This window comes from Erigeron canadensis, chromosome 6, assembly GCF_010389155.1.
Source record: "Erigeron canadensis isolate Cc75 chromosome 6, C_canadensis_v1, whole genome shotgun sequence".
Taxonomy (NCBI): domain Eukaryota; kingdom Viridiplantae; phylum Streptophyta; class Magnoliopsida; order Asterales; family Asteraceae; genus Erigeron; species Erigeron canadensis.
This window is the reverse complement of record NC_057766.1, coordinates 40278255-40306115: the sequence shown is the minus strand read 5'-3', so window position 1 is coordinate 40306115 and position 27861 is coordinate 40278255. Positions and strand designations below refer to the sequence as shown.

The 27861-nt window shown below is 34.7% G+C and overlaps 6 protein-coding genes and 1 non-coding gene across 12 annotated transcripts; 3 read left to right on the top strand and 4 right to left on the bottom strand.

Moving 5' to 3' along the window:
* The first annotated feature begins 936 nt into the window (after positions 1-936).
* On the top strand, positions 937-5764 carry LOC122604310 (SEC14-like protein 5). Of its 3 annotated transcripts, none has more exons than XM_043777197.1 (7): positions 937-1033; positions 1745-2148; positions 2371-2507; positions 2730-2825; positions 3003-3259; positions 4079-4299; positions 5055-5764. In XM_043777197.1, the coding sequence occupies exons 2-7, from the start codon at positions 1798-1800 to the stop codon at positions 5400-5402; spliced, it is 1410 nt and encodes a 469-aa protein (XP_043633132.1). In that variant the 5' UTR covers positions 937-1033; positions 1745-1797; the 3' UTR covers positions 5403-5764. The 3 variants fall into 3 exon arrangements, with proteins under 3 accessions (XP_043633132.1, XP_043633133.1, XP_043633134.1); XM_043777198.1 differs by having other exon boundaries at positions 943-1033; positions 1767-2148; XM_043777199.1 differs by lacking the exon at positions 937-1033 and adding an exon at positions 1242-1316.
* Positions 5765-5975: 211 nt separating this feature from the next.
* On the bottom strand, positions 5976-6922 carry LOC122604311 (dolichyl-diphosphooligosaccharide--protein glycosyltransferase subunit 4A-like). Its single transcript, XM_043777200.1, has 2 exons — positions 6814-6922; positions 5976-6241 (listed from the first exon to the last, which is right to left on the bottom strand). Exon 2 carries the CDS (start codon positions 6239-6241, stop codon positions 6128-6130), a length of 114 nt encoding a protein of 37 aa, XP_043633135.1. The 5' UTR covers positions 6814-6922; the 3' UTR covers positions 5976-6127.
* Positions 6411-6483, bottom strand: TRNAR-CCG. Its single transcript has one exon. It is a non-coding gene; the product is annotated as a tRNA-Arg (tRNA).
* Positions 6923-8783: 1861 nt separating the features above from the next.
* LOC122606014 (UDP-glucuronic acid decarboxylase 5-like) lies at positions 8784-12050 on the top strand. The gene is made up of 12 exons (XM_043778984.1): positions 8784-8896; positions 9740-9826; positions 9908-9995; positions 10127-10218; positions 10389-10453; positions 10539-10627; positions 10749-10826; positions 10907-11000; positions 11126-11192; positions 11295-11358; positions 11473-11513; positions 11583-12050. The coding sequence occupies exons 1-12, from the start codon at positions 8807-8809 to the stop codon at positions 11766-11768; spliced, it is 1041 nt and encodes a 346-aa protein (XP_043634919.1). The 5' UTR covers positions 8784-8806; the 3' UTR covers positions 11769-12050.
* Positions 12051-12411: 361 nt separating this feature from the next.
* LOC122606015 lies at positions 12412-13612 on the bottom strand. Its single transcript, XM_043778985.1, has 3 exons — positions 13409-13612; positions 13253-13300; positions 12412-12585 (listed from the first exon to the last, which is right to left on the bottom strand). The coding sequence occupies exons 1-2, from the start codon at positions 13527-13529 to the stop codon at positions 13254-13256; spliced, it is 168 nt and encodes a 55-aa protein (XP_043634920.1). The 5' UTR covers positions 13530-13612; the 3' UTR covers positions 12412-12585; position 13253.
* Positions 13613-15668: 2056 nt separating this feature from the next.
* Positions 15669-21797, top strand: LOC122606012 (histidinol dehydrogenase, chloroplastic). Of its 3 annotated transcripts, none has more exons than XM_043778983.1 (16): positions 15669-15815; positions 16081-16189; positions 16355-16392; positions 16498-16619; positions 16705-16757; positions 16883-16955; positions 17072-17173; positions 17252-17353; positions 18082-18153; positions 18242-18304; positions 18399-18440; positions 18627-18686; positions 18766-18876; positions 19125-19295; positions 20997-21087; positions 21342-21797. In XM_043778983.1, exons 4-16 carry the CDS (start codon positions 16527-16529, stop codon positions 21614-21616), a joined length of 1308 nt encoding a protein of 435 aa, XP_043634918.1. In that variant the 5' UTR covers positions 15669-15815; positions 16081-16189; positions 16355-16392; positions 16498-16526; the 3' UTR covers positions 21617-21797. The 3 variants fall into 3 exon arrangements, with proteins under 3 accessions (XP_043634918.1, XP_043634917.1, XP_043634916.1); XM_043778982.1 differs by having other exon boundaries at positions 16072-16189; XM_043778981.1 differs by having other exon boundaries at positions 15797-15819; positions 16072-16189.
* Positions 21798-22069: 272 nt separating this feature from the next.
* Positions 22070-26163, bottom strand: LOC122605210 (WD repeat domain-containing protein 83). Of its 2 annotated transcripts, XM_043778112.1 has the most exons (8): positions 25902-26163; positions 25047-25149; positions 24639-24746; positions 24441-24550; positions 23779-23886; positions 23637-23682; positions 22931-23062; positions 22070-22578 (listed from the first exon to the last, which is right to left on the bottom strand). In XM_043778112.1, exons 1-8 carry the CDS (start codon positions 26108-26110, stop codon positions 22495-22497), a joined length of 900 nt encoding a protein of 299 aa, XP_043634047.1. In that variant the 5' UTR covers positions 26111-26163; the 3' UTR covers positions 22070-22494. The 2 variants fall into 2 exon arrangements, with proteins under 2 accessions (XP_043634047.1, XP_043634048.1); XM_043778113.1 differs by lacking the exon at positions 22070-22578 and having other exon boundaries at positions 22941-23062; positions 23637-23702.
* Positions 26164-27861: the final 1698 nt, after the last annotated feature.

The following is a 27861-nucleotide window of genomic DNA, read 5'->3' as shown; positions in this document are numbered from 1 at the left end:
AGTTGCAAATATATTTCGTTATATATACAAAATAAAAATTGTAATAGGAGACAAACCTTAATCTTAACATTACCAAACATTAAATTCAATAATATTAATAAGACTAAAGCTTCAAAGTAGAATAATATTAACAACATTATCGATAGATATTCACATATCCATAACCATAAACTCGAAATACCAAAGGAGTTAAACCTATGTACTTATGTATTTTAACTCCAAAATAAACTTTTACTTGGAGATAAATATAGAATATATCATTAATTTGAATTTATAAATATTTCATCAAGATTTAAATGGAAATTTTGAAATATGATAGACAAAGAAAAAATATATTAAATTAAAATAAATGTATTTTTGTAATATGACATAATTTTTAATTATATAAAATGTAGGAAAAAATTATAACATGACACATCATATTTTTCTTATGGAATTTCTTTATTAATAATAGAGATAGAGATTTAAGAAAATGAGTTAAGAAAACTAACATGGTGCCCGCGAGATGCGGCGGTGGCGACGACAATGCGGTGATCACGGGTGGCGGCGACGAATGGTGGTGGTGACGACTAATAGTGTAAGTTATTGATGTAAATCTAATTGATTATAATTAGTGTATATATTTCAAGAGTTAAGGTATGTGTATTTATTTCATTAAAAGTATTTTTAGTAAGGGTAATTAAATTAGTAACTAAAGAATAAGGTGATTTAAAAAATAAGTAAGGGGTATTTCTGTCATATCGTATAAAGTAACTTTCAACATTTTCAAAAATAAAAAGGGCTATTTTTTTATAATATAATATAGAAGTATAGATTATCGATTTTCCACATAGTAATAAAACGTAAAAAGCCCAATGAAAGGATTTCCCAAAAAACAACCAATCGAAAACACCCTGAAACGGGTCGGATCCGAAATATATATCCGGATAAACACGGTTCCCTCAAAGAAGGTCATGATTATAATGATGTCACATTAACACGCTACCAAACCCAACCCGCCACCATTGAAGAACAAACAAAAAGAGCTTCCGAGGTAACAAAACAAACCGCAGGGTTTCTTGCGAATTACGTTTGCTTCTTATTAATATATGTTGATATTCATATTCACTTGTATATATGTTTTCATTTTTCAAGTTTCGTCAAAGCAAAATAAAATTGATTATATGGGTGTTAGTTTGGTCAAATATTATTTTTTAGTATGTTGTGCGTTGTCCTTTTTCGTTAATAAAAAAAATAGAAATTCGCTCCCTAAATTTAGAGGATATTTTGCCTTTTAATCTGCATACATGCCTTTGTGTATGTTGTCATTTTATATTGTAAGTGAATATATTTGATGCCACATGATTCAGGATCATGCTTTTAAGTTAGAAGGAAATTTGTCTTTCAGTTGCCAGGCTCCCGGTCGGTTTTTCAACCAGTTTCTATGTGTTTTATTGGGTGATTGTTCTTAAGTGGTTATGATTTTGTTGGGTTTGGATGTCAGTGTGGTTCGCCTTAGATTGTTGGACTTTCGTATTTCGTTGATTTTAATTGGGGTTGTTTCTTATTTGTTGCAATAGTTTAGGGCCTGTTCATTGAGTTCATTATTGTAAGTTCTAGTGGCCGTATTAGTTTACCGATGATGATTTTGTAAACTTGTTGTCTTGTTGGTTTTGAAATATATATATATATATAATGTTTGATTTAGAAGTTCAAACTTAAAACTGGTGGAAACTTACGTTATGTTTTTACTTTGATCACTTAGGTTATTTAAACCGTCTATGCAGCTTTTTCGGTTGAGAAAAAGGATGTGAAGTGATGGGGGAGACTTTACACTTGTTTAAATCAAATAAGAAGCTGGAGCTAAGAATTAGTGCTACTCAAAATATCCCTAAAAGTCGTATACTTGGTCCACTTGCAAACAAATCTTCAAAAAAGACGTTAAAATGTGTTACTTCAATGAAAGTCAGTTTAGTAGCCACTGGCGGTGCTAAGGATATTGGATCCTTTCTTCTGACAACAGCAGCACTCGAGATCGTTCGAAGGTTCTCTTCAACTCATTGTCCATTTGTCTGGCACGGGATTCAGGCGCTTCAAGTTCTCTGCTGTCCGCCATTTAAATGGATCCAGAAATGGGCTCCTTTCACTGGTTTGGTTAAAAGAATGCAGGTTGGATTTACATTTCTATTTTGTGGTACCATTCATAATAACACATGATTACCACATCTAATATTTGACCGGGGGGCTTAAATTTTAACCTTCGTGTCTAACATATGTTTAACCATACGAAGTTGTGAAGATGTGGTCATCACTGTCACCATGGCCCTTAAGTATTTTCTTACGTTCATGTTAAATTCCTAACAGCATTTGATCCTGTCTTCTGGTTGTCAGATGTTGTCAAAGCCATTGATGTTCCTCACAGTGGCAAAAGGTTTATTTGATGAATCAGGCTCCTCAAAAGGAACACTCAGTGGATCAAGTGCTGAACTGACAGAATTATCTACACAATTGGCCATCCAAGACACAAGGTATACAATTATTCTAAGATCACAAATGTTTGTCTGTAATTTTGGCTACCTGGCGTTTACCGTGGCTCAATGGCGGACTAGTACCCTAGTATTTATTGACTCTATGCCTTTTCACTAATATGGACTTGTCATGTCTTGCTATAACTATATTCTAGCTGATTGTTCGCCTAACTTTACATTTTATACAACCTCAAACATAATGCACTGATGTGATTTATGCAGGTCTTTCAACAACGTTTTGAGAAGTGTTGACATGGAAGATTGGTTGGTGAAACTCTATTCAGAGCTTGATAAGCAGGCTATTACTATACCAGAGAGGTACCCACCAAAGTCTTGTTTTTATCCTATGACCCATGTTGTGGCATGTATTCAATGTTGAAGAGTCGTGATTTATATTGGATTTATATAGTTAGTAAGTAAATAGGAAAATGTGGAGGACGATTACACTATTTTGCATGCATTATAATTTTAGCGAGTTTTGGATAATCGTTGCAGGATGAATGTGGATGAGCTTCGTAGATTCTATGCTGTCTCTGAAGGCGACTTTGCAAAGTTTTTAGGTTCAGTTAAGAAGACCATTCGTTGGAGGCACAAATACAGTCTTATGTCACCACAAGAACTTGTAGAGTGGGTCAATATGGTCTTTTGGCATGGATCTGATGTGATGCAACGACCTTGCCTCATTATACGCGTCGGGATAGCAGGCTCCGTATTGGCTTCAAAAGGCCAAGCGCAGTTTGTTAGGGCAGTAGGTATGCACTTTCTCTGCGTTTAATTATTTACGTCTGTTTGAGATTGTTTGGAGCCATGAAGTATGGAATATATTAGGGAGATGTGAAATTGTATACCCATTTAGCTACAAATAGTGTTTTGGGTTATTTTTGCCATCAGCTGGTCAAATTAATCAAGTTATAAGATTGAACAAAAATGTAAATGGGTCAAATGGGTTTGTTCTTAGAGTAAATAAGGACCTCCTAAGTTGTGTAACAACAATTAGTTGAGTCTTTTCGTACAAAAAGCAGTCTACGGGTTGATCATAACCGTCCATTTTCACCTCCTGGCCTTTGCTATATTTTACCGATTTGGCTTTTGGTTATGTGAGCAATGATTCTTGTCAGTAAAACATGATCTTATCAGCCTAATTTTATGTGTAGATTGAGCATGTATTATTACTCATTATCATCTAGTTAGAGATATTAAGTCTTCATTATAAGAAGTTTTTAACTATCGATCAATGCTTTGATGAACATACACTTTACTTCAGTTGTCTTGTGAAACTCGAGTGACAGAACATGATATAAGAATTGAGATTAAGAATTAGAAGTGGAAGTTGGTTTCGTTTAGTTGCCTTTGACAGTTTTCAGAGAGTGTAAGTTATCTTACTGGCTCAACTAGACCAGACAAAGTTTAGGCCTTTTTAGTCAATGAGATATGATTAGTGGAGGCTGTGGGTGATTAGATATGTATCTATTTTGCAGGTCATCGTATTTTTTCGATTTCTAGATATTGTGTTCATTCTTTTTCTTCTATATGCGTTACTAACATGTGTGGAACTATATATTATATTTCAGTTTCCCAGGTGGAGTATGGAGTTCTCAACTTGCTTGATGCGGAACATCCTCAGATTACTGTCTTGATGGATTGTGAAGGACTAACACCCTTTGGGTTCCCTGTAAAAACATTCAGATCATGTGCGATACTTCTTCAAGATCATTATCCAAACCGGCTTGGATGTTTACTTGTTGTACGACTTCCTTCTGTTGCGCGAATGATAACTCAAACTCTATTCCAAGTAAGGGTGTTCTCTTTAGTGCTTTATCTACATTGGTATACTTTAGGTAGGACAAAAATGGACGGGCCAGGTAACTGTTGAGAAAGAAACACACAAATTTAGAATGGATCAGATTTTGACTTACAAAAACTTCTTTCAGTTTTTATTTTAAATTATAGTTCTGAATAGTAGATGTGCAAAATAATGTTACAGAATAATTTGAACCAATTAAATATCTTTATAAAATTTATGTAAGGGCCTGTATCTGTTTGGGGTGACTTCTATCATGTGTAACCCATTTGACCTGTTAGTCTGTTACCCTTTAGCTAAATCGTTTGATTTGATCTATTTTGAATTAAAACATAACCTGCAAGTGAATGGGTGGAAATTGTCGTATCCACTTTTTTCTTTCATGGTTATTCTTTTGCTATAGGAGGGTAAATGAAAACTTGGAATTAGACTGAAAAACTGCCTCCTTCTATGTTCTATCACCCAATCCATTTGATCGAGGGACTTTATTAATCTAGTACATCCTCCATTCCATGTATTTTTTGTTATTTGTTAAATTGTACGACTAAATTTAGAATATGGTCATAAACAAAAAATGGTCAAGTAGATTGTTTTCATATTTGATTTTTCCAAAAAGGGAATGTTGTTAAGACATCTGTTAAGGAATGAAACACTTTCCACAGGATGAGGGAACCAAGTATTACTTAATTAGCTGATTAAATGAAGTCATCCTGTTGACATCGTCTAACTCTTTGTTAACGATTCAGGTTTTGAAGCCTAGGACCCAGCGAAAATTAATAGTCGTGGGTGACGACTACCCAGAGGTTCTTTCCAGATACTTTCAAGAATTGCCACCTTTTCTTGGCGGCAGTTGTTCTTGCCCTAAATGTGCAATTAAGTTGGAGGCAGTACAGGAAAAGATAGAAGATCACCATCTAAATAGTACATCGTCTGGTTCTGAGCTTTGTGTTGGCGCTAGCTTAGATATAAGTAGGGAGCATGTAAAGGTGGCTGCTGTGGGTGCGCTGCTTCTATGGGTATGTTTTGCTTTCATTTTAGGAGTATATTATCACCAGCTTTTGCTCCCTCAGTTGTACAGCAGAAGTGGTTCTTGAAATCACTGTTTTTGCTGGTTATTGTTTCAAGATAACTTACAAGTTGGTTTCGTCTTTCAATAACAACTTATTGATGAGCTTATTTGGTGTTTCACTGTAATGTTATGGGTAGTAACCAACATTTTATGCCTGGACTAGATGGATAGCCATATTATATATTTGAGGTTTGGGTGCAAACTTAGAGGTTGCAGAGTGGCATCTGTGCTCAAACCAGTCAGGCCAAGACAAATCAAAACAGCCAGGCTCTGGTTGGGTTGACTTGTATTTGTATATTACAGTGTATGTATTTGTAAATTTTTGTAAATAACTGCTTCGATAATTACTTTTACAAAGATAATATGGTTATCAAAACAAGTTAACTACATATTTGTGCCGACTATACTTTCAACGTGTTAAGCCATTTTCCTGCTATAGTTGATCATCTTGATTTAACATGTTTGAAAAAAAAAAATACAATGCGAACTGGCCAGTTAACAAGTGAATGAAGCGAAAAACCACTTCTAAGTTACTATTAGACTAGTTGAACCAAAATGACACAAAAAGTGGCAACCAAGACCAGGTTCGAAAGGTATGTTCGAGCTACACTGTCCAAATAATATTTCTTTAGAAAACACAATATCAAAGGATTACCAAAACTCCAATGTCACAAGTGAAACATTTAATGGTACACATTTCATGTTCCTTACAAACTACATATGATATTTCATTGTGCTAAAAAGAGGCCTTCAATTTCCTTCATACTTCGGGTCAGCCAACACATAATGATAAGCAATTACAAGTGCAAAAATGCATATGCCAAGAAAGTTGGCAATGAACCCCAAGTCGTTATCGGTGATCATCTGCAAAGAGAAACACAGTTATTGTAAAAAAAAAATAGAAAAAGGAACTCCACATCGTAGTAGATCATATGCGCATTACTTTCTCCATAATTCTATAGGTTTCACTGAGATATACAACGCTGAAAATGATACAATTAAAACATGGCATGTGTAAAAAAGGGGAGAGAAGCGATCACAGTGGGATTCGAACCCACGACCTTTAGATTCGGAGTCTAACGCGATATCCACTCCGCTATGCGATCCATCTCTTTATTCACTGCTGTTTTAGATCACTTTCACACACACACGCACACGCTTTCACAAGATCTAGAGTAAGTTGTTAACAAAATTATACACAATTCTAAACCTGTTGATGTAGTTACATACAAACATACACACACACACACACACAGAGTCGAAATTTGAGATCTGGAAAGTTACACTAAATGTGGCAGCAGATATAACATAAAAGTGCGTTGTTGAGAAGGAAACGATCTAGATCTTATTAATAGAATCGGATCTCCATCCTTTTATTAGTTTGGTTAAAACTATAGAAAAAAAAAAGGAAAAACAGGATGAATCATATTACATACCTCAATCTCTATGTATCAATAACTAAATGGCTGATCAAAAACCGAGGTCCGGAGAAAACTATAGTAAGAACATAAATAAATACTGTATATAATTGTGACGGTAAATAAGCTACTAAAGTAACATAACTAGTCCCTGCACTTGTGTCTAATATACATGATTTGTCATTGAAAAACCTTTATTTGTATTCTTGGTATAGATTATAGAATCAGTAGACTTTATTGATGAGTGGTTCCTTCCTATCGAGAATCAAATTAAAGTTTGTATCCGTAACTTTTTAGTTTGTTGGGTCTCTTTCATTTCTTATTATTGAGATTTAATGGATTACTAACTTAAAATTTCTTATCTTCCTCCATTCTCTCCCCTATGTATAAAAGACTCCTTAGGCCATACCCATACAATGCAAAACAATAAGGTTGCGTTAGGTTAATGGAATTAGAATTGAATTCAATTTCTAAACGCATTTCTTGAATTGTTCAATGATGGAGATATATCATCTCATTGAAATATAAACATTCTTTCGATTGATAGAATATCTATTTCTTAGGGGCGGGATTGAAATTTCATTTCATATGTCGCTTGAATCTACAAAAGATATAAAACATTCCGTTAAATTACATTCATTCAACTACCGATTTCTTTGACAAATTCTATTCATTGCAAAAACATTTTGTAAACCAAATGCAGCCGAAGGTTTGTAAAACTACCAAATGTACGGATTTAGGGCACGAGGCCTCGAGAGGTTTATCCAACGGCTACAACCAAGAGTACGTACACCCGCTGTGTGTGGTAATGCTAAAAATATGTTACATGAGAATATGAGATGAAATCTAAAAGTGAAAATTAGAACAATGAAACCCTTGTATTATATATGAATGATTAACATTTGCATTCAATGTTTTATTCTAGCTAGAAAATGTTAGTTTGCCTCTTGCAATGAAATCCAGCTTCAATTCCTGACATGAGTGATGTTATGATCATATGAGATAGTTTAGAAGCATTGTAGAGTTGTTGACCGTTCAAAAAAAATTTTTTTTTTTTTTAATTTTAGAAAGCGACTTTTTTTAATCCCATGTAATTTAACAACACCCACAAGGTTACCGGCCTGCGTACGTACATCGATCTCATCCAATCACTTGTCTTCCTTGAAAAGCGCTCGATTTCGTGTTAAACCAACGTTTCCACTTAATATTGCATGGTCCCCGTTTTCAACATTATTATTACTGCAATGCATATATCGTCCCCCATTTTCAACGTCATTGGATCTTGTATATGATATAATAACACTTGTATGACGTTTATATATGACAGATACAAAATATGTATGTATATATAGGTCGACCATATATATTATCATCATCTCACGTACCCCTTTTCTAAACAAACTTTTCAGTTTTCACATTTTTATGAAACACTTTTGGTAACATTAATTTCAACACATTCTCATTAATGTATCTCGAGGGTTCTTCTAATTGAATATAATAATAATCATTATATATTACTAGAGCAAAACATAATAAGATCAAGATCTAAATGAAAACGTACGTTTGTTGCGGGTGTTTCAAATCTTGGCTCCTACTACTTTAGCTTTCATGATTAATGATTGTTGTTGTCTTAGTTTTCGTGTTCTTTAAGATTCACTATTCTCTCTCTAGTTGTTAATAATCCAGCAATTGTTTATTTTTTTTTAGGTAGTATTGTATAAAGAAATTTTATCTGATTATTGGCCGGTTATACATAAGAAATGTTGCCACATTTGCAAAATGAGCATAGATTGAAGACCAAAAACGAAGTGTGTCAATTAAGAAGATCATTTTTGGCAGTTATATTGGTAATTAAACTGAAATCTGCATTTTTATATTATTCTTTTACTAGCTAGCTGATATCATTTAGCTAGAGTTCTTATTACTCGTAATTATTTTTATATAGGTAATGTTCGATCTGAAATTATATTTTTGGTTGATAGTGTACGTGAGAGGGATTTGAAGAAGATCGATGGCAACAAACGGAAGTAGTAGTAGTAGTTATACAAGTACAAAACCACCTCCTAACCCGTCTCCTTTCCGTAATGCCAAGTTTTCCCAGGTATATATAACCTTTTATTATACAGTATATGTTTCGTGGTTGGAGCCGGTTGGATCAGTAGGTTAGAACCCTTGCCTCTGGAGACAGAGCTAGGTCATGGGTTCGATTCTCATGTCCAGTAACGCTAGAGCTCCTTTTCTACTACCTTTGGTAGAGCCTGGAAGGCTGTCTATCTCAACCTCTCTCATACACTGTCGAAGATGGCATTGGGAGTTACTTTACTTTACTTGTTTCGTGATATTCTAAGCTAAGTACTCATCTTAGAAGACACAAAAGTATATAGTAGTTGGGAAACTCGAGATTCAAAGTGACTCATAACAGAAATGTTTCAATTGTAGTAATTTACTACAAAGAGGCTTATTATTCAGTCAAATGGTATCCGGCCAAGTTTTAAGAAGTCGTGGCACCAACTAATTAAAAATGAAACTATTTTGAAAAAGAATGGGCTTCGTTGACCGGGCTGACTTGTAGCCCGCACTAACCCTTGCTCTAGGGTCGAAATTGCCCCTGTGAGATTTTGGGCATGTTTGTCACATAACTTATAGGAGCTTATGGAAATTTGTGGTTATAAAACAATAAGCTCCTAATCTCAGAGGCACTCTTAACCCATATGTTACTTCAAGTAGCTCTTGACCTTGTGGAATAGTAATTAAATTACAAAAGTACCTTTTTAATAATTATATCCGCAGTTCGAAAGTTCTATATGTTTGTTTGTATGTTTACAATGCTTTACATTTGTTAGCTCTAGATACTTTGACAAACAGAGTTAGATAACTGAAAGATGATCATTAGATCAATTGTAGTGAGTAGAAGCTGAATAAAATCTGTTTCTAAATTTGTCAGGCCAACATGAGAATACTGGTTACTGGAGGAGCTGGTTTCATTGGCTCTCACCTAGTTGATAGATTGATGCAAAATGAAAAAAATGAGGTAACATTTTCTTAATTTCAGATGTTTTGGGGAAAACTAATTTGCTGTTGTTTTGGCACTATGCTCATAGATTATGTTCAGGTGATAGTTGTGGATAATTACTTTACTGGCTCAAAGGATAACCTTAGGCAATGGTCCGGTCACCCAAGATTTGAGCTTATTCGTCATGGTATGTGTTACGACTATATGTATGTTTGCCTAATTTGACTGTATTATATATAGCCACAAATATCCTACATTCCTATCATTTGCGATTTCATAATTATTATTGATAAGGTTAAATTTTGCTTAATGATGCAGATATCACACAGCCTTTGTTGGTTGAAGTCGATCAAATATACCATCTAGCTTGTCCAGCTTCTCCGATATATTACAAACATAATCCTGTCAAGGTATCTCTTTGCAATCAATACTATAATGTTTAATGACTTCCACATTACTTGTGAAACTTGTTCTAGAGTCTAGAGCTTGAAGTTTTCTTTTTATAACCTGCGACAATTATGGGGCCGCTTCTATATGAACACATTCCCCCTGATTTATGGATGTATGCACTGTTCAACAGACCATAAAGACCAATGTGATGGGAACCTTAAACATGTTGGGACTTGCCAAACGAGTTGGGGCTAGGTCAGAAACTTTTTTTTTTTTTTTTATGTTACCTCCTTTATATTTCAAACAGGATTTTATAAAATCGTTATTGCTGGACTTGCAGGATATTGTTGACATCAACTTCAGAGGTTTATGGAGATCCTCTTGAGCATCCTCAGGATGAAAGCTACTGGGGAAATGTCAATCCCATTGGTATATTTCACTGCTTATACTTGTCATATCTTTTAATTTACTCTATAGAATATTGAGATAATATGATCGAAATGAATCTTTTATGCATGATGACACGATTATCTTATGTTGTGTGTTATAGGAGTTAGGAGTTGTTATGATGAAGGCAAACGAGTCGCTGAGACTTTGATGTTTGACTATCATAGGCAGCACGGAATAGGTGAACGTTGTCACATACACCTTTCTGTTATAGTTAATGGTTACATACATAATTAATGAATAGTTGAGTTGTTGCAACAGAAATAAGGATTGCTAGGATATTCAATACATATGGACCAAGAATGAACATTGATGATGGCCGTGTTGTCAGCAATTTCATAGCTCAAGCAATTCGGTAACATCTCCTTTTTTAGTTTATTTTGATATTTATCTACTGGTTGCATAGCCTTTCAGTAAACTTAATTTGCCATCTCAAGTAAATCTGTCTCAATGATTTCTTCCTATTGTGTACGAGTGTAGCAATGAGCCCTTGACAGTTCAATCACCCGGAACTCAGACTCGGAGCTTCTGCTACGTCTCTGACATGGTAAGCTACAACCTTTTACTATTTACAAGTCACAGAATGAGGTACATGGTCCATTTGCTTTTTTAACATCCATGTGAACCTTGCCCTTTATAAATCTATCAGGTGGATGGTCTTATGCGACTTATGGAAGGAAGCAGTACAGGACCAATCAATATTGGAAATCCAGGTTACTATGATATACTGTAATTAATACCTATGGCCTTATTGTGGGTTAACAACATCAAGTCACATGTACTTATGTTCATATTGACCTAAGGCTACTTTTTTCTTTTATGATCAGGTGAATTCACCATGATTGAGCTTGCTGAGACTGTGAAAGAGGTTAGTTGCTGCATTTGAAGTGACTTGGTCCTTTGCGTTAAAACTGGCAGCTAACCTTTGTCTATGCAGCTGATCAATCCAAAAGTGGAAATCCAATATGTGGACAATACTCCCGATGATCCACGGCAGAGAAAGCCAGTTATCACCAGGGCAAATGAGTTGCTTGGATGGGAACCAAAAATTAAGTTGCGTGATGGCCTTCCTCTTATGGAAGAGGATTTCAGACAGAGGCTTGGAACCACCAACAAGGCCTAAAATCTGAACTAATGGAAAAACCATGGGCAGACACTACCAAGTCAAGTGTTTTTTGAGAGATGATGCCTTCAGGAGAGTTAGCAATTTCTTCATACGCTAGTTTGATGTTTTGAGTTTTTACTCTAATCCTATGTAATACCCATATTGCTATTGGGGAATAAACTGCTGGAAGCTTTCATCATCACGAGTAATGCAAGTGTTCAAGGTTCTGGCAAAAACTTGTAAACATGAAATGGTTTGGTGACTGGAACACATCAACAATTATGTTTCTTTAACGGATTAAAAGCTCAAACGATTTGCACAGATCTAAAATTACAAATGCTAATTAAGATCACAAACTAACAAAATCTAAGACAAGACGACAATAAAACATGTCAACGAATGCGGCATTTTTCTTTTACTGTTTGGATTTGTTTCACGAAGATGATTATTGTTGGCTTGAAAAATCATAATCAGGTGCCAGTCCAAGCATTAGTTGCTCTTATGTATTACTGTATTATGTAGCATGTGATTGAGCAAAAGTGCAAAACCAACTATGTGATCATGATCTAATTAGCCATCAGCAATAGGTTTTTTTTGTGAATCATAGACTTATACTAGCATACATCTTGTAACAGAATTCAAAACAATGCAGTAGAAAGTGTTTAATAAGCAAAGAAACAACCGCTTTATGCAAATCAACCAAACATACACTTGAATTCACCAAAAAACATTCATAAAGCACCTTTGTTCATAATAAAATCAGCAGAAAAAACAAATTATATGTGGTGTCCATTATTTCAAATGCAACCCATAAAGAGCACAAATCCAGAGTCACCTGAAAACACACAATCAAATAGGGTGTTAGTTAGAAGTAGGACGCATGACACAAAAAGGAACGACTGCAGACGGTAAACAAATGCATGGAAGGGAGATAAAGAACATAATAAACCACATCAGTAACCATCTATTCAAATTATACAAAAAACAAAAAAAACATATGGTTAATGCAACAAGCTAAAAGGGAGACGGCACAGGTAGACAACGTAAAAGTCAAGGAGAAGTCGTTGATTGAAAATTCATATTGGCAATTTCGTCTCATTGAATGGGTTGATTCGAAGGTATGTTTACGCTCTAAACTCTAAAGTGTCAGGTAGAATAGAATAGGACTAAAAAATATGCTGAATGGGTAAGCTGTTTATGAAATGAGTCAAATTAGGCCACTTTCGGCATTTGAGCGATTAATTATTAATTAATTAATACTAATAAAATACAGTTGAGGTATAAATCAAGCACCTACTCCCACCATATCAAAGAATTTTAACACAGAACTCAATATGAATTCCAGTGATTTTTAACTAGTAAATTTGTCATCTAAATAATTCCTTTTTTTTAAGAGATTATTTGCTAGCATTAATAAAACCAAATACATAAAAACAGATCTAAACATTAAAAATGATGCAAGTAATCTACAATAACAAAAGGAGGGGAAAAGATGAATTTACTTTAGTTTTTGTGCCTCTGAGCAAAGACAGAGTTCTTGCGGTCTTCCTCTGCCCAACCAATTCATTTTTGTCAGATTATTAGAACAAAATCGTTCATAAATATAATAATAATAATGATAAGTATGTAGATAGATGGATAGATATCATTATATATACCAGTGAGACCGAGAGAAAACTTGGTGATAATGGTGCCGGTGACGGCGAAGCCAACGAGGAAAGGCCAGTTCCTGTTAAATTCTCTCTTGAAAAATACTCCCCACGGATCAAATTTCCTCATCTTCTTCTTCTTCTCTCGCTGACTTTTCTTTTTGTGCCCTAATATCCCCTTTTCTGAGATTCGCAAATACAATCCATCAAAATGACCAAATGTATAGCATCTTTGTCGGAGTCGAGTCGGGTCGGGTCGGGTTACAATACTTTTTACGGGTTTTAACAAAGTGTTCACCTAACTTTTAGTCTTTCACATTTTGGGCACCTCAAGAAATGTATTAGTAGTTGACACATAAGGTGTTGAGATGGTTCCCCGAATAAGTGGCAAGAAAAGAAAAAAAAAATAATAATTACGATACAAATAAGGACAGTTTTGTAAAACTTTAAAATGAGATCTACTTTAAAATAAGATCTACTTCCTAGTTAGCTCAAGTGGTTGAGCACTTGCCTTACAAGCAAGAGGTTTTGGGTTTAAGACTTGGAAGTACATAAGAAATCTTTCTACGAAGGTTTGGCTTGGGTATACCCAGGTTCAAGTCTGAGGAGACAGAGTTTACCCCTATTGATCATCGTGTCTTCAGGTGGGTTAGCAGGGGGTTTTCCCCCCATCGGAGTTTTGAAATAAGCATTTCTACTTCGATGGAGCTCTCTAACGCGGACCCGGTTAAGATAACGTATGTTAGACCTCCAGTTGTCAAATCGCGACACGAAGTTCTCAAGCAAAATTCACCTTTCAAAAAAAATGCTTGTTATGAATTTTATCGCATAGATTCAAGTGAGTTTTACGATATACCAAAATATTATTAAAAAACACTTAGATATCAACAAATGCAAAATTGAAAAGTTATATGATATGTTTATCCCGTTATATTGGATTGATATTTAGTTATCATTTGTGATTTGTGAAGAATTAGGGTTTACAAGTCTTGCATTATGTTCCGATTGTACTGCTCTTTCTCAATATATCAAAGATCAAGGTATTGTTAGGTTGTATGCAGGGACGGCGTCACTTTGGGGGCAAGGGGGTTAGTTGCCCCCACTCCAATATTGGTACAATGTAATTTTTTAAAATTTAAATGATATATTTGTAATATTTTTTAAAAAATAAGAAAAAATAAATAAGAAATACATAAAAATATTACCTTTGTTATCATAAGTTTATTCTTTTGAAATCATTGGTTACCGAAGCATTAATTTTGAGATAGATCTCTCCATTGGAACAATAAAAACCTTGTGTTAATTTTGATTTTTAATAAAAAGAATAAAAAAAAAGGTTGAAGAAAAAGTTTTTTTTTGTTTGGGTATATATTTGTAGTACATAAATAATGTAGTTTGTGGGAAAAAACTATTTTCGTTAAAACTATTATATATTTTTATTATAAACAACAATTTATAATAATCATAATCGTCATGTAGGTAGTATATAATACAAGCTAATTATTTCATAAAAATATATTTTTTGGTTTCTTTATGATTGGATACGTTTTCATTTAATAAGATCTAGTCCGTGATTTTTATTTATTAAAAAAATGGTACTTTTAAATATGAACGTTACATTCGGTGTGGGGTATAAAATTCTTTTGAGGGTCCATTCTCTATTCTCGAGTTAAAGTCCATTTTTTTACATTATTGGATACGACTCTTATAAGTATGACAAACAACTTTTAAAATTGCCCCCTCTTAAAAAAATTCTTGGCTCCGCCTCTGGTTGTATGTTTAATATTCTTCCCTACTCTCAAGGTAACCATATCCAGCGGACCCAGCAGACAATTATATCTTCTCATCATGTTCTCGGCCGACAGGTGTGGTATTTCTAAACACTTTATTCTTTTTACATATTGGTGACCGAAGGTCCTTATGGAAGCAGAAAAAGGTAGAGGTAAAACTCTCTACAGCTCACCTCTCCTATACCCCGCTCAGGGATTGGGTACGGTGGTGGTGGTGGTGGTGGTGGTTTTTGTGATTTGTGATGTTAATGTACTTTTTCTCAAAACGGTCTAACTACATCAACAAGATTGACTAATATCGTATTCATCACTAAATTGTATAATACTAAATTGTATAAGTCACATCGATTTATTTAAAAACGAAATGATATTCCTAAATAATTTTTCTAAAATCATGCCCCTCCAGATGAGACAACTTTAGAGAATAGAAGGGGTGTTATGAAAAGAAATAGAATCCGATACACGCTGAAATAAAGTACAAACGAAACCACATACACAACACTACACCACGGCATTCGTCACGGTCAGCCAGTCAGTCCACGCTCCGCCGTGTTCCGTCGATACTCGCCTGCCTGTTTCCAACGTTTATCCGTCGCTTCACGCGCTTCCCACTCTCCAAGACTTTCGTAAGTAATCCTTTCCGCAAATGCTTAATTAGGATGCCCTCAACTAGTTGTTGCTTCATTAATTATCTGATTAATGTAATTGCGCCTTTGTTAATTTTAGATTATTTTAGTTAATTTGGTTTTATTATTATGACATATAATATAGCTAGTTTTCCAATCAGAAGTCAATGAAATGTATACTTTTGGCTGTTGATAGTGAGGTTATTTTATTTTAATTGATTAATAATGCATTTGTATCCTAATTTGTTTCAAGTAGTAATGTCAGTTGTAGGTTATACTAGTCAGCTGGTTTTCACTCAGAGCTCGTCTTCCCGTCGTTTTTGCTCGTTACCTCGGTCCACTATAGGCTCCTTTGGAGCTATAACAACATCAAGGTCTCTCTCTCTCTCTCTCTCTGTATATATATACAAACATATATGTAGGTTGTTCATTTGGGTTTTGTAATCTCATATAAATACATACTTTATAGTTTTCAAAAATTTTGTGGTTTTCGTTTGAATCTGTAATATATTATCTCACACAAAACCTAAATTCTACAGGAAATTGTCATTTAAAACACACCAAGCTTATTTACCAGGTATAATTATTACATATCACTACAAAGATTATGCTAATTCTATTATATGCTAAGCAATAAATGAGAATCGTTTTTTTTTTTGTTCACACCTTGCTTTTGTTGCAGTGCCCCTTTCTAACACTACTACGTGTGCAATGAAATCCTATAAGCTAGCTGATCTTACACAGATGGAGGTTGACAATCTCAAAGCCCGACCCCGAATTAATTTTACTTCCATTTTCAGTACAGTGAGTTGCTTTACAAAATTTATTCTGCTTATATCTGGTTGACTTAGCGGCTGGTTAAAAGTTAAAATTGATGGTTTTATCTCAGGTTCAACCTATTGTTGATGATGTTCGCAGCAGAGGTGATGCGGCTGTTAAAGAGTTGGTGCTTCGTTTATCTTTTCTTTATCTATATCTCCATCATGATGAATGACAGTGTCAAAGTTTTTTACTCATGCTATCATTTCATTTGCATTGAAAAGATGTTTTTAATTTCTTTTTCACAGTTATACTCTCAAGTTTGACAAAGTTGAAATAGAAAAGATTATTGAAAATGTCAATGATCTTCCAGACCCGGAGGTACTTGTGTAATCAGCTTTCCAGTGCTACTAGTAACACTTTTTTTTATTTTGGTTATGCGATATGACTTTTTATATCGTAACATCTAGTAAAACTTATCTCTGGACCTATTTCAGCTTGATGATGCTGTTCGCGAGTCCTTTGATGTGGCATACAGCAACATCTATGCATTTCATGCTGCACAAAAGCCAGTTGAGAAAGTCGTTGAGAATATGAAAGTAAGATGGATAGATTGCACCAATCTTTTGTTGTTCCTTGAACTTTATGATCAACATCATTTGTTCTTGAGTTTTCAGGGTGTTAGATGCAAACGAGTGGCGAGGAGCATTTCTTCTGTTGGTCTTTATGTTCCAGGAGGCACTGCAGTTCTACCCTCAACCGCTCTTATGCTTGCCATTGTGAGATATATCAATTATCTTGGTCATTATATGTTTGGATATGCGTTTTGAAATTGATTAAGCGACGTTTAATAATCATTCTTGGTGCGATTGGTATAAATTTGATTGTTTCGCCTATGTAATCTATGATGCACCGAAACTCCAAACAGGTAGCCGTACCCGTTTCCGAAACTCCATGGAAACGTTTCCACGTATGAGACACATATGAAACGTTCTCTTGAATTTTCTATAGATACCGAAACGTTTTTTTGAAGTTTCCATATGGTTTCTAATTAATATCAAGGTTTTAATGGACTTTTCTATTCCCCAAACCCAAACAGGTTATATTATATACAATTTGATCAACATTAAAAAAAAATTATTCCAAAACCAATTATTAAACACTAAACATACTGAGTGATCACTGATCAAGCATGTATTATACAATTATACATAATCTCTCAAGTCAAGTCTCTCTCTTTAAAAAAATTTGATATAATTTATATTTGTATATTTTTTATTGCCGTACCCGTATCCTGGATTTTGTAGTTTTGTCGTTCCCCGTTCCCGTATCGTTCCCGTACCCTATTGCCGTATCCGTTTCGGTGCTACATAGTATGTAATCTTAAGTTGAATCTAGTGTCCATACAATAACAAGAATTGTTGGCAATTATTATATAATCAATTTCAAAATGCATAGACAGATCCCTGAGTAGCTGTGTAATAACTTTTTCTTTACTGTGTACCAGCCAGCACAGATTGCTGGATGTAAAACAGTAGTGCTTGCAACTCCTCCATCTAGTGATGGCAGCATCTGCAAGGTATTCTTTTTCATCTACAAGATGATCATCAATTATGAATCAGTTATTATAAGTTATATACAAAGTGTAACATAGTAACCTCATGTAGGAGGTACTATATTGTGCGAAGAAGGCCGGTGTGACCCACATTCTTAAAGCAGGAGGAGCTCAGGTTTTACAACAATGATATTAGCTCCCCTTTCTTTGCATTTTTAAGAAGTCACTTCTTCCCGGTTAACTGTTTTTCTCTTTTTTCGTTCTTGTAGGCGATTTCTGCCATGGCATGGGGAACGTCATCATGTCCTAAGGTACCTCTTAAATCGTGAGATTTCTGAATGTTTCTTTTATTGTAGTGCTTCATGCATAAATTTTCTCTTCCATGCCCTGGCTGATTGGGTGTGTGTCTCTAACAAGGCTCATTATGTGAGCTAAATTTAGTTATTTCTTCATATCTGTTACATTTTGTGTCATAATTGCAAACTTCATCATTCTAGGTTGAGAAGATATATGGTCCTGGAAATCAGTACGTAACAGCTGCAAAAATGATTCTACAAGTATGTACATCTTCTGAGAATAATGGCTAATTGCTATTGTTTGACAGAATATTTTAAAAACCTTTCTTGTATTTGACAGAACAGCGAGGCTATGGTATCTATCGACATGCCGGCAGGGCCATCGGAAGTGCTCGTCATTGCTGACAAATATGCCAGCCCTGTTCACATAGCTGCGGATCTGCTTTCTCAGGTTCAATAAAGTCTTGTTTTCCCCTGTAAACTTTGTCAGATGAAAAGCGCAAGCGATTATTATCCATTTCAGTATTTCAAACCCCTTAAGAAATTCAAATTGTCTAAATCAATAATATAATACATTTCTAAACTCCACCCTCACACACACAAAAATCCAATTCTCTTTCGCACAGGATCAAAGTTGGCAGAGATTGTAATTTTATAATAACGTGGGATTATCCTCAATTCCATGTTTTCCTTTTTCAGGCGGAGCATGGGCCAGATAGCCAGGTGGTTCTGGTAATTGCAGGTGATGGTGTGGATATCAAAGCCATTGATGAAGAAATCACTAAACAATGCAATAGTCTCCCAAGAGGAGAGTTTGCTTCTAAAGCTCTTAGTCACAGCTTTACTGTGTTTGCACGTGATATGGTTGAGGTTAGCTTCTTCTTACTGTATTTGTGGTGCTAGGTTTTGCTACTGCCTACTGTGATGTAGTTATGGATAACATGTGTTCCAACTTCCGTCATGCCAATGTGGGGTTAGCCCACTTGCTAGAGGCTCATACCTCTTGGGGAGAAGTCAAGGGTTCAATCCCTTGGTGTATGTTGAAATATTTGGAGTAGTTTAGGAGTAGGACTAACATTGGTGCAATGTTTCGCCATTCAAAAAAAAAAGGAAAAAAAAACGTGTTCTATCATATTTTTATAAGGGCTATTTGATTGAAAAGTCACTCAACTTGTCCCAAATACCTTTTTGGGGGTCCGAACAAAAAACTACTCTATTGTAGGGAATAAAATCGGCAAAAACGTCTATCATGGGTCTATCATCAAGTAACCAGTCACATTTTATTTTTAGTTTCATTTTGAATTATTTAAATAAAAGTTATTAGTGATATGTAATTCCAACTAGACTTCTCTACTGCCAGTCTGCCACGTCACTAAGCATCGTCAACATCAAAAAGTCATACACTCCACTTCTTAACTTTAGTTTCCGGCTACGGATTTTCCTGTGACCACCATAGTTTCTGGTCAACATAACACACCAAAAAGTCATCCCTACTTAACAATAAAAAGACTTTACTTCCAAAACAATAAAAGAATTCCAAAAAATAAACAATATAAAGCTGAAGCAATGTATATGAAAATTTACAAAAGTTGTTTTGTAGCTTTAGAGTTACTAACCAGGTCTGAAATCTTGAACAATGAAAGCCAAAACTGTTTATTCACAAGAATCCAACCCGATCTAATCTTTCATCAATTTGGACGAGAGCCTAATCTATCAATTTCCTCAATGGACTTGTTTTCCTTTTCGGGCTACATAGATCTTGACGTTACTCAAAACCACAAAACCAATATCTAACTTAATTAGATTTGTATATCAATCAATCTTGTAGCTATGTTAGACTTTCTTTCTGCCGCAAGATTTGTCGAAATACTAAGTATTTTGAGCAAAAATTAGATGGGTTTTGGTGGGTTTTGCTAAGAAAGAGTTGTTTTGGGGATGTGGCGGCATAGTGTGGTGACCGCCTTCAGGTGGTGCGGCGGCGCCGGCGCGATGTGGGAGTGGCGGCATGGGTGGCTTTAGATGGTGTTGGGGGTTGGATGGTTGCCCTTTGTTGCTTAGATGATCATGGAGAAGAAATTTAATGTGAATCCCGTTTTTCCGGCGAGGTGATGCGGCGAGGGTTGCCGGAATTAGAAAAGAGAGAGGGAGAAGAAATTTAATGTGAATCTGCAAGTGTTGTATATATATATATATATATATAATTAAATAAATAGGATTAAGTGGGGTCTTAGGAGTACACATCAGCAATGACCTGCTCCACATCATGTCTCAACCGGTAGGGTCCCACAATAGAAGTTTTTACCGGTTTTGTTCCCCACAATAGAGAAGTTTTTTGTTCGAACCCCAAAAAAATGTATTTGGGACAAGTTGAAGGACTTTCCAAACAAATAGTCCTTTTTATAAAAAACTAAAACCAAAGTATCATCATGGGAATGGTATATTTGTAGAGATTAGACTTGACTAGTTAAAATACATGTTCTACCTTGTTGTATTCTTTTTAATTGTTCTTGCGCTTGATATCATCTGCCAAATTTTTTATTGTTAAACTGAATCTGATATTGAAACTTTCAGGCAGTTACATTTTCTAACTTATACGCACCGGAACATCTGATCATTAATGTAAAAGATGCAGAGAAGTGGGAGAGCTTTATTGAAAATGCAGGTAAAGTCATGTTGGCACCTACATATTATATGTTGTCTGCCAGATAAAATACAAATGAATAATAAAACTAGGACAGAACTTTTTATATTTTGAAAATTTATGTGGGGACTGCTTAATGAAATAGCCAATGGTAATATGATGAAACTTTAGCTTTATAGCTGGTCAGGTCTGTTCATCCACAAAAAGAACCTGAAAAAAACCAACTGCCATATAACAAACCTATATTAATTTCACTTTTTATTGTGTTGTTCCAGGCTCTGTGTTTTTAGGGCAATGGACTCCAGAGAGTGTGGGGGATTATGCAAGCGGGACAAACCATGTTCTTCCTACTTATGGATATGCACGCATGTACAGCGGGGTGTCTCTTGACTCTTTCTTGAAGTACATAACTATCCAGTCTTTGACAGAAGAAGGGCTTGCAAAGCTTGGTCCTCATGTGGCAACCATGGCTGAGGTTGAGGGATTAGATGCTCATAAAAGAGCAGTAACCCTTCGCCTTGAAGACATTAAAGCAAGACAAGTTGTATGACCACAACTTTAACTCCCTACTAAATTGGGACTGTAAGAAACTTATTTTTGGTGTCATTTGAACTTGGAAAAGTAGTAAATTAGACTGCTCTGTTAGTTGTTCTTAAAAAATGTTCATTTTTGAGTTTGTAGATCTGGCTGACACTGAGGTCCACTAAATAATAAGGTTTCTTAACCTATAATGATTTTGCAGTCTTTCTGTTGTCTAAGAATGACGAAATCCAAAGGTATCGGAATGGTCATAACGTATGTCATTTAGTAAATGATAGACACCAATATAGCCTAATTCGGCAAAAGAGAAATAACAATTTATCACAAGTATAGGAACAATAATCTTGTCAAACATACTATCTAGTGGTGGTGACTTAGATGCGTAATAGATAAATTGGTCAAGATTCTCTACTGTAGTATGTGTTGTTCGCAACAAATGACAACTCTAAAGAGAAGCTACATATATAAAGGGGTTGAATTTACTAATTTTGCTTTATGCCGAAGAACCAACTTAAGAAAACATAGCTTTCTAGAGATATTCAAAACATTAATCATTTAGCAGTATGAGACTGACCAAAAACGGCGAAGGTGCGAAACAGATTGGCTACTTGTGGTAGTCAATATCTTTTACATAATAAAGAAAGGTATTGTACTGAGATATTTAGCAGCATTTTGAAGATGATCTTTCCATGTAAATAACCTTAAAGATGATTCTGTTGCTACATGCTTAAATCTTGGTCATCTCCAGGTTCCAAAGGATCTAACGAAAGTAGAAGCAACAATATTTGTATGGTCTTCTCCAGGTTCCAAACAATATTTGTAGTTAACCTCTAAAAAACAGGAACCTCATTATGTTCATACAACTCAACGAAACCAGGTGTATAGTGCTTAAGTTTTCCAAACGCGTACTGATCCATCAACAGATGCAGTTATCATACAGTTATCTTTTGGGTGATAACTAACGCTCGTTACCTGAAAACAAGAAGGTAGAATTGTTGGGAAGTCAAGATTGAAAGAACATAACAATACATGCACTGCAAAGGTAAGCTTTCATCACCATACATATCTATACTTCAATTTGAAAACAGATCATGCAATTATGCCACATTAAAATGTAATAAATGATGCAATGGTTTTCATTCTGGTCCCTCCAATATACATAGCGTTTCATATTTATTTCAAATAAGATCCCAATCAAAAGATAATTACTTGTCAAATAACAATTACTAGGTGAAGTTCATAAAATTAACTTTGATCCATGAAGGACGGAATTCAAATTATTCTTTTTCAAGTGTTACATACATAATTACACGGAGAAGCTTACCACTGAGGAGTGAGCACGGAAACTTGAAACCACAGACGCATCTACCAGATCCCAGAAGTAAAGATGGCCATCTTCCGATCCCCCAACTACATGAGCATCATTGTTTGTTAGACAGCAATCCATCTTGAAGGACTGGTCAACAAAAGCCAAGGGTTAGTCATATCAGAAACGTGATAAAAGCAACCAAACAAGTCCCGGCAGAAAGAAGATCCAATTATTCCAAGAAAAAGGTCGCAAAGTTTGGCTGATTAAAAAGCACCATAGTATAGTATAAATCAAAACAGGTCACGTACGGTTAGATTAGGACAAACATACTTTTCTGGTAGTCTTTTTTACATTGAATAAAATAAGTATCGCATAGATATGACTACAAAAAGATGTTATTGCAGCATTAAACAGATAAAGCAATCTAGGAGACTGGAAATACATTTCTGGCAACTAGCAGACCTTTTGACCCGTTCAGTTTTTATAAGCACTATTCAAGATTTATAATTACCGAGATCATTCCATTCAGAAGTACATGGGTCAACCTTGCCACCTTTGGCAATAAATGTTTGATGTATCAGACAGCCAGAAAGTAATAAAAGAAAACATCCCAACAGGTAATAGCTATAGTAGGGATTGATGTATGTAAACAAAATTCCAAGTTACCAACCACAATTCCTTTACAGAAACTGTCCAATTGTATACAACAACCTATTCTTACCTTACATGTATGACCTTTATATTCTTGTAATAATTCACCAGTAGTTCTGCAAATGAAAAGAACAGTCTGTTTTATTATAAAAATAAGGGACAGTTGGTACACAGTCATCTTATTACTTTTAACTAGATATGGAGCAACTTACCGGTCCAAAAGCCGCAGAGTAGAATCCAAACAGCTTGCTAACACACAATTACCGTCATTTGACAGTGAGATACAGTTAACAGGTTGCCCCAAGTCATCAGATAATTCTCTGAAGAGCGACAAAGAAAAAAAGTTTAGAACTTCAAACTACAACCAATAAGTGTTCAATGAGCATTCTGTCAACTACGGATAATAAGCAGTTTCAGAAGTTGAGGGCATAAGAAATGTGGCCTCTTGAGATAGCAAATTCAGCTTCTCGGCCCAATAACTCATGACTGGGTGAAGTTGAGTTGTGTATAATCTCAAACAAGTCAAATAAACATTAGCTAAAAGGAGAATGGGTTGAACAAGCCTAACAAGTTGAAACTTGTCAGCCTCCTAATGAAACTTATTCATATTTATATATAATTATAGTAATAATATTATTTTCATAAACATAAATAGCGCTAAAATTATCTATAACAAAACTAATAGCATACGAACGTGTTTATGTGTCAACCCAGCCCACTTGACCCATTATTTTCCACATGCACTTAAAGGATCCGTTTTAATTGTTACCCAAACCGCCTGACCCACTTCTTGCGACCTCTAGGCTCTAGTCTTGTGGCTTGGAGAAGGAGATATGGAGATCATGTCGATAACATACATACTACTCATACATACCTACCAATTCGAATGTCAAATGTCCGTACAGTTCCATCAACACTTCCCGCAATGATTTCAGTTTTTGTTAAGCAAACAGACATAACACTGTCTAAAAAGGTGTCAATGATCTGCAAAACAATTTAAACTTCAGAACATGCCTATGTGAACTTCTGATAACCTCTGTTAGTACATGTAATGAAAAGACAAGAAACCTACCTGAATTGGCTCGGTGCTATGAGATCTACAGTCCCAGGCACGCACTGAACGGTCATACCCTGCCGATACAACTACAGACGAATATTCATTGAACTTTACAGCATTCACCTGATCGCATATAGTAGTTTAAGAGCACGGCAAAACATGTACTTGACATGAAATCAATATTTGAGACGTCATCACAAGGCCTTAGAATTTCATGGCATAAAACTTGCTACTAACTATATAGCATCATAGCATGCTTAATTATATATTCAATCTAGATCCAACTTTCATCAATTTTAACTATATAACTCAACAAACATGAAAACCAACAATCTCGTAGTTGGGAATTTCAGTTGAGAAAACCATGAAAGCCTGGTGACCACTCTTTATCTAGTTGCCTACAAAACATAGATAGGGAAATACCTCACTATCATGACCTCGAAACTTTCGGATAACACGACCAGTTGATACATCCCAATAGAAGATTTGTCGATCACCACCACATGAGCAGATTTTTGAATTATCTCTACAATAAAGTCACAATCGATAAGTTAAGTAGCTTAAAAAAAGGCGAACAAAAATCCCAATAACACATAACACGAACTAGTCACCTAATAGCTACGATAACTAGGTGACAAAATATACGTTCTGCCTACAGTACGAGGCTGTATTTTAACGACCCAAGCATCCAAAACCAGTTACTTGGATGATCTAAACTCTTGAAAAGATCAAGTTCAGACCATTTACCAATCAATCAAACACAACATCTAAATTCAAATAAAGAACCGAATAATGTTATAACAGAAATGCAAACTATAAAGGCATAAAATCATAGTCCGTCAACAACACAATTGGAGTCTACATTCTACAACTTGAAAACATATGATCATTTTTGTAGCTGACTAATTGCAGAAGGAAATGTGTTGATAGCAATCTAATTCCTAGCATTCCGGCACTCAAACTCTCACAACGGATACTCGCCACTGACCAATGCCAAAAGAAAATAAAACTTCCAATGGAAACCTAAATTTCTATAGTATGTATCCGTCCATCAGAAAACTTAGGTCAGTTATCAAAAATAACAACTTACAGCTTATATTCACATAAAACGTAAAACATTCGATACATTATTATGGCACATTTATAGCCCTATTTAGGTAGGGTTAACCAAAAAATCAATAAAAATCATCAATCCAAAATGGTAGACATAAACAGAATGAATTCATAATAATAATTATATTATATATATATATATATATATAAGTATAGGGAGTTTACGATGTAACGTGAATGTCACGAACTTCACGGCCGTGAGATTTGTAGGTTTTAATATGAATTCCCTTGTGAGGATTCCAAAGACGGATAGTCCGATCTTTGCCGCCGGTTAGACAATATTCACCGTTACCGTTAAACCTAGCCGTTAAAACAGCACCTTCATGTCCTTTCAATACGTTCACTTCCTTTTTCGGCAACTCTCCGGCGCTCATATTTGGATTCTAATTGGAATTTGAGTTAGACCTTCGTTTCTTGTGGTTTTATAATTGCATCGGAAAGGGATATTGACTTTAGCTTTATTGGCCAAACTAGTTTTATACCCGGGAGTTGCCCCAGGGAACATGACGATGCGTAAAATTTACAACGTACATAAAACCGACAATTGATGCATAACGATAATTGCACATTACAAAAGCGTAACAATTGCCTCAATGCAATCTTGAAAATAAATTATATCAAGACGTAGATAATAGTATGCACGTTCTAATTATATGTCATTAAACACATGTATTTATAAAACAAAATATATCACAATGATAAATTATAACATTAATAACGAAACCTCAATAACAATAATATAATGTATCAGAAGCATAATGAAATTAAAAAATTACAAAATTACGACTCAACCACATATAATAAGTTGCGAGGCATAAGATTTATTGTGTAGATAATACGTAAAATTATAAAGTGAATACGTAAAATTATAAAATGTTCTCATAGGCGTTACATCAATAACAAAAATATAACGTTAAATTATAACATATATAGCGACACTTCGATAACAATAACATAAGAAGAATATGTTACAAACAAAATATTTAGTGGTAGATAGTGAATATTGTAAAAAAGAATGTTTGGAAGAACTTGAAAAATTATAACAATAATAGTAAAAGTAAAAGGACGGAAAAGACAAAAAAAAAAAGATAAAAAGGAAAAAATGGAGAAAACCTTTATGGGACCCACCAAAATATTAAAATGAAATGGTTGTAAGATCACGGTTTTTAATATATATAGAGAGAGTTTATTTAATTTTTCTATATCTATGTCTATATCTATATATCTAAACTTATTGACTTACTATTTTTAGAAATTAAGCATTTTTTTTAGTATTCTTATAATACCCCTTAAACATATTTTTTCTTCCTAAAATACCCTTATTTCTATATATCTATAAAACTTATTGACTTTCTATTTTTAGAAATTAAGCATTTTTTTCAGTATTCCCATAATACCCCTTAAACATATTTTTTCTTCCTAAAATACCCTTATTTAAACATAAAACCTTTATGTATCCTCCTTTCCCATTCTCTCTACTATAAATCTATAAAATATATTGACTTTTTTATTTTTATAAATTAAACATTTTTTTCAGTATTCTCATAATACTCCTTAAGCATTTTTTTTTCTTCCTAAAACACCCTTATTTAAAAATAAAATTCTTATATACCTTCATTTCTTCATTCTCTCTTATCATAACACACTTTCATCGACAATCTATCACCCTTCGACGTCGCCCTCCATCTCCCCCCCGATCTCCATCATCGCCCTTCATTTCCACAATCGTTGCAACGCGCAGACACTATACTCTTTTTATGTAAATAGTTTATTGATGTATCAAGGACTAGTTATTTTAGAGTTTACTACTTTACTTTTTAAGAATTTAAGAATGTAAAAGAAAAGAAATGAAAATACAAAAATAATTATTATTTTTATTTTCTTTCTAATCATTTTATTTTGAGTTAATTACTGAAATGGTATCTCACGTTTGCGCCATATTACTGGTTTCATACCTTTCCTTTCGAAATTAAGCTGATCATACCCAACGTATACAAATCTCCACTCGGACCATACTGGAGGCTAACACCGTCAGCTGGCCGTTAAAACCTCCCCCACGTGACTTGCACGTGAGGGGTAAATATGTAATATCGCGTTTCCTAATTACTGGAATGGTACCTAACGT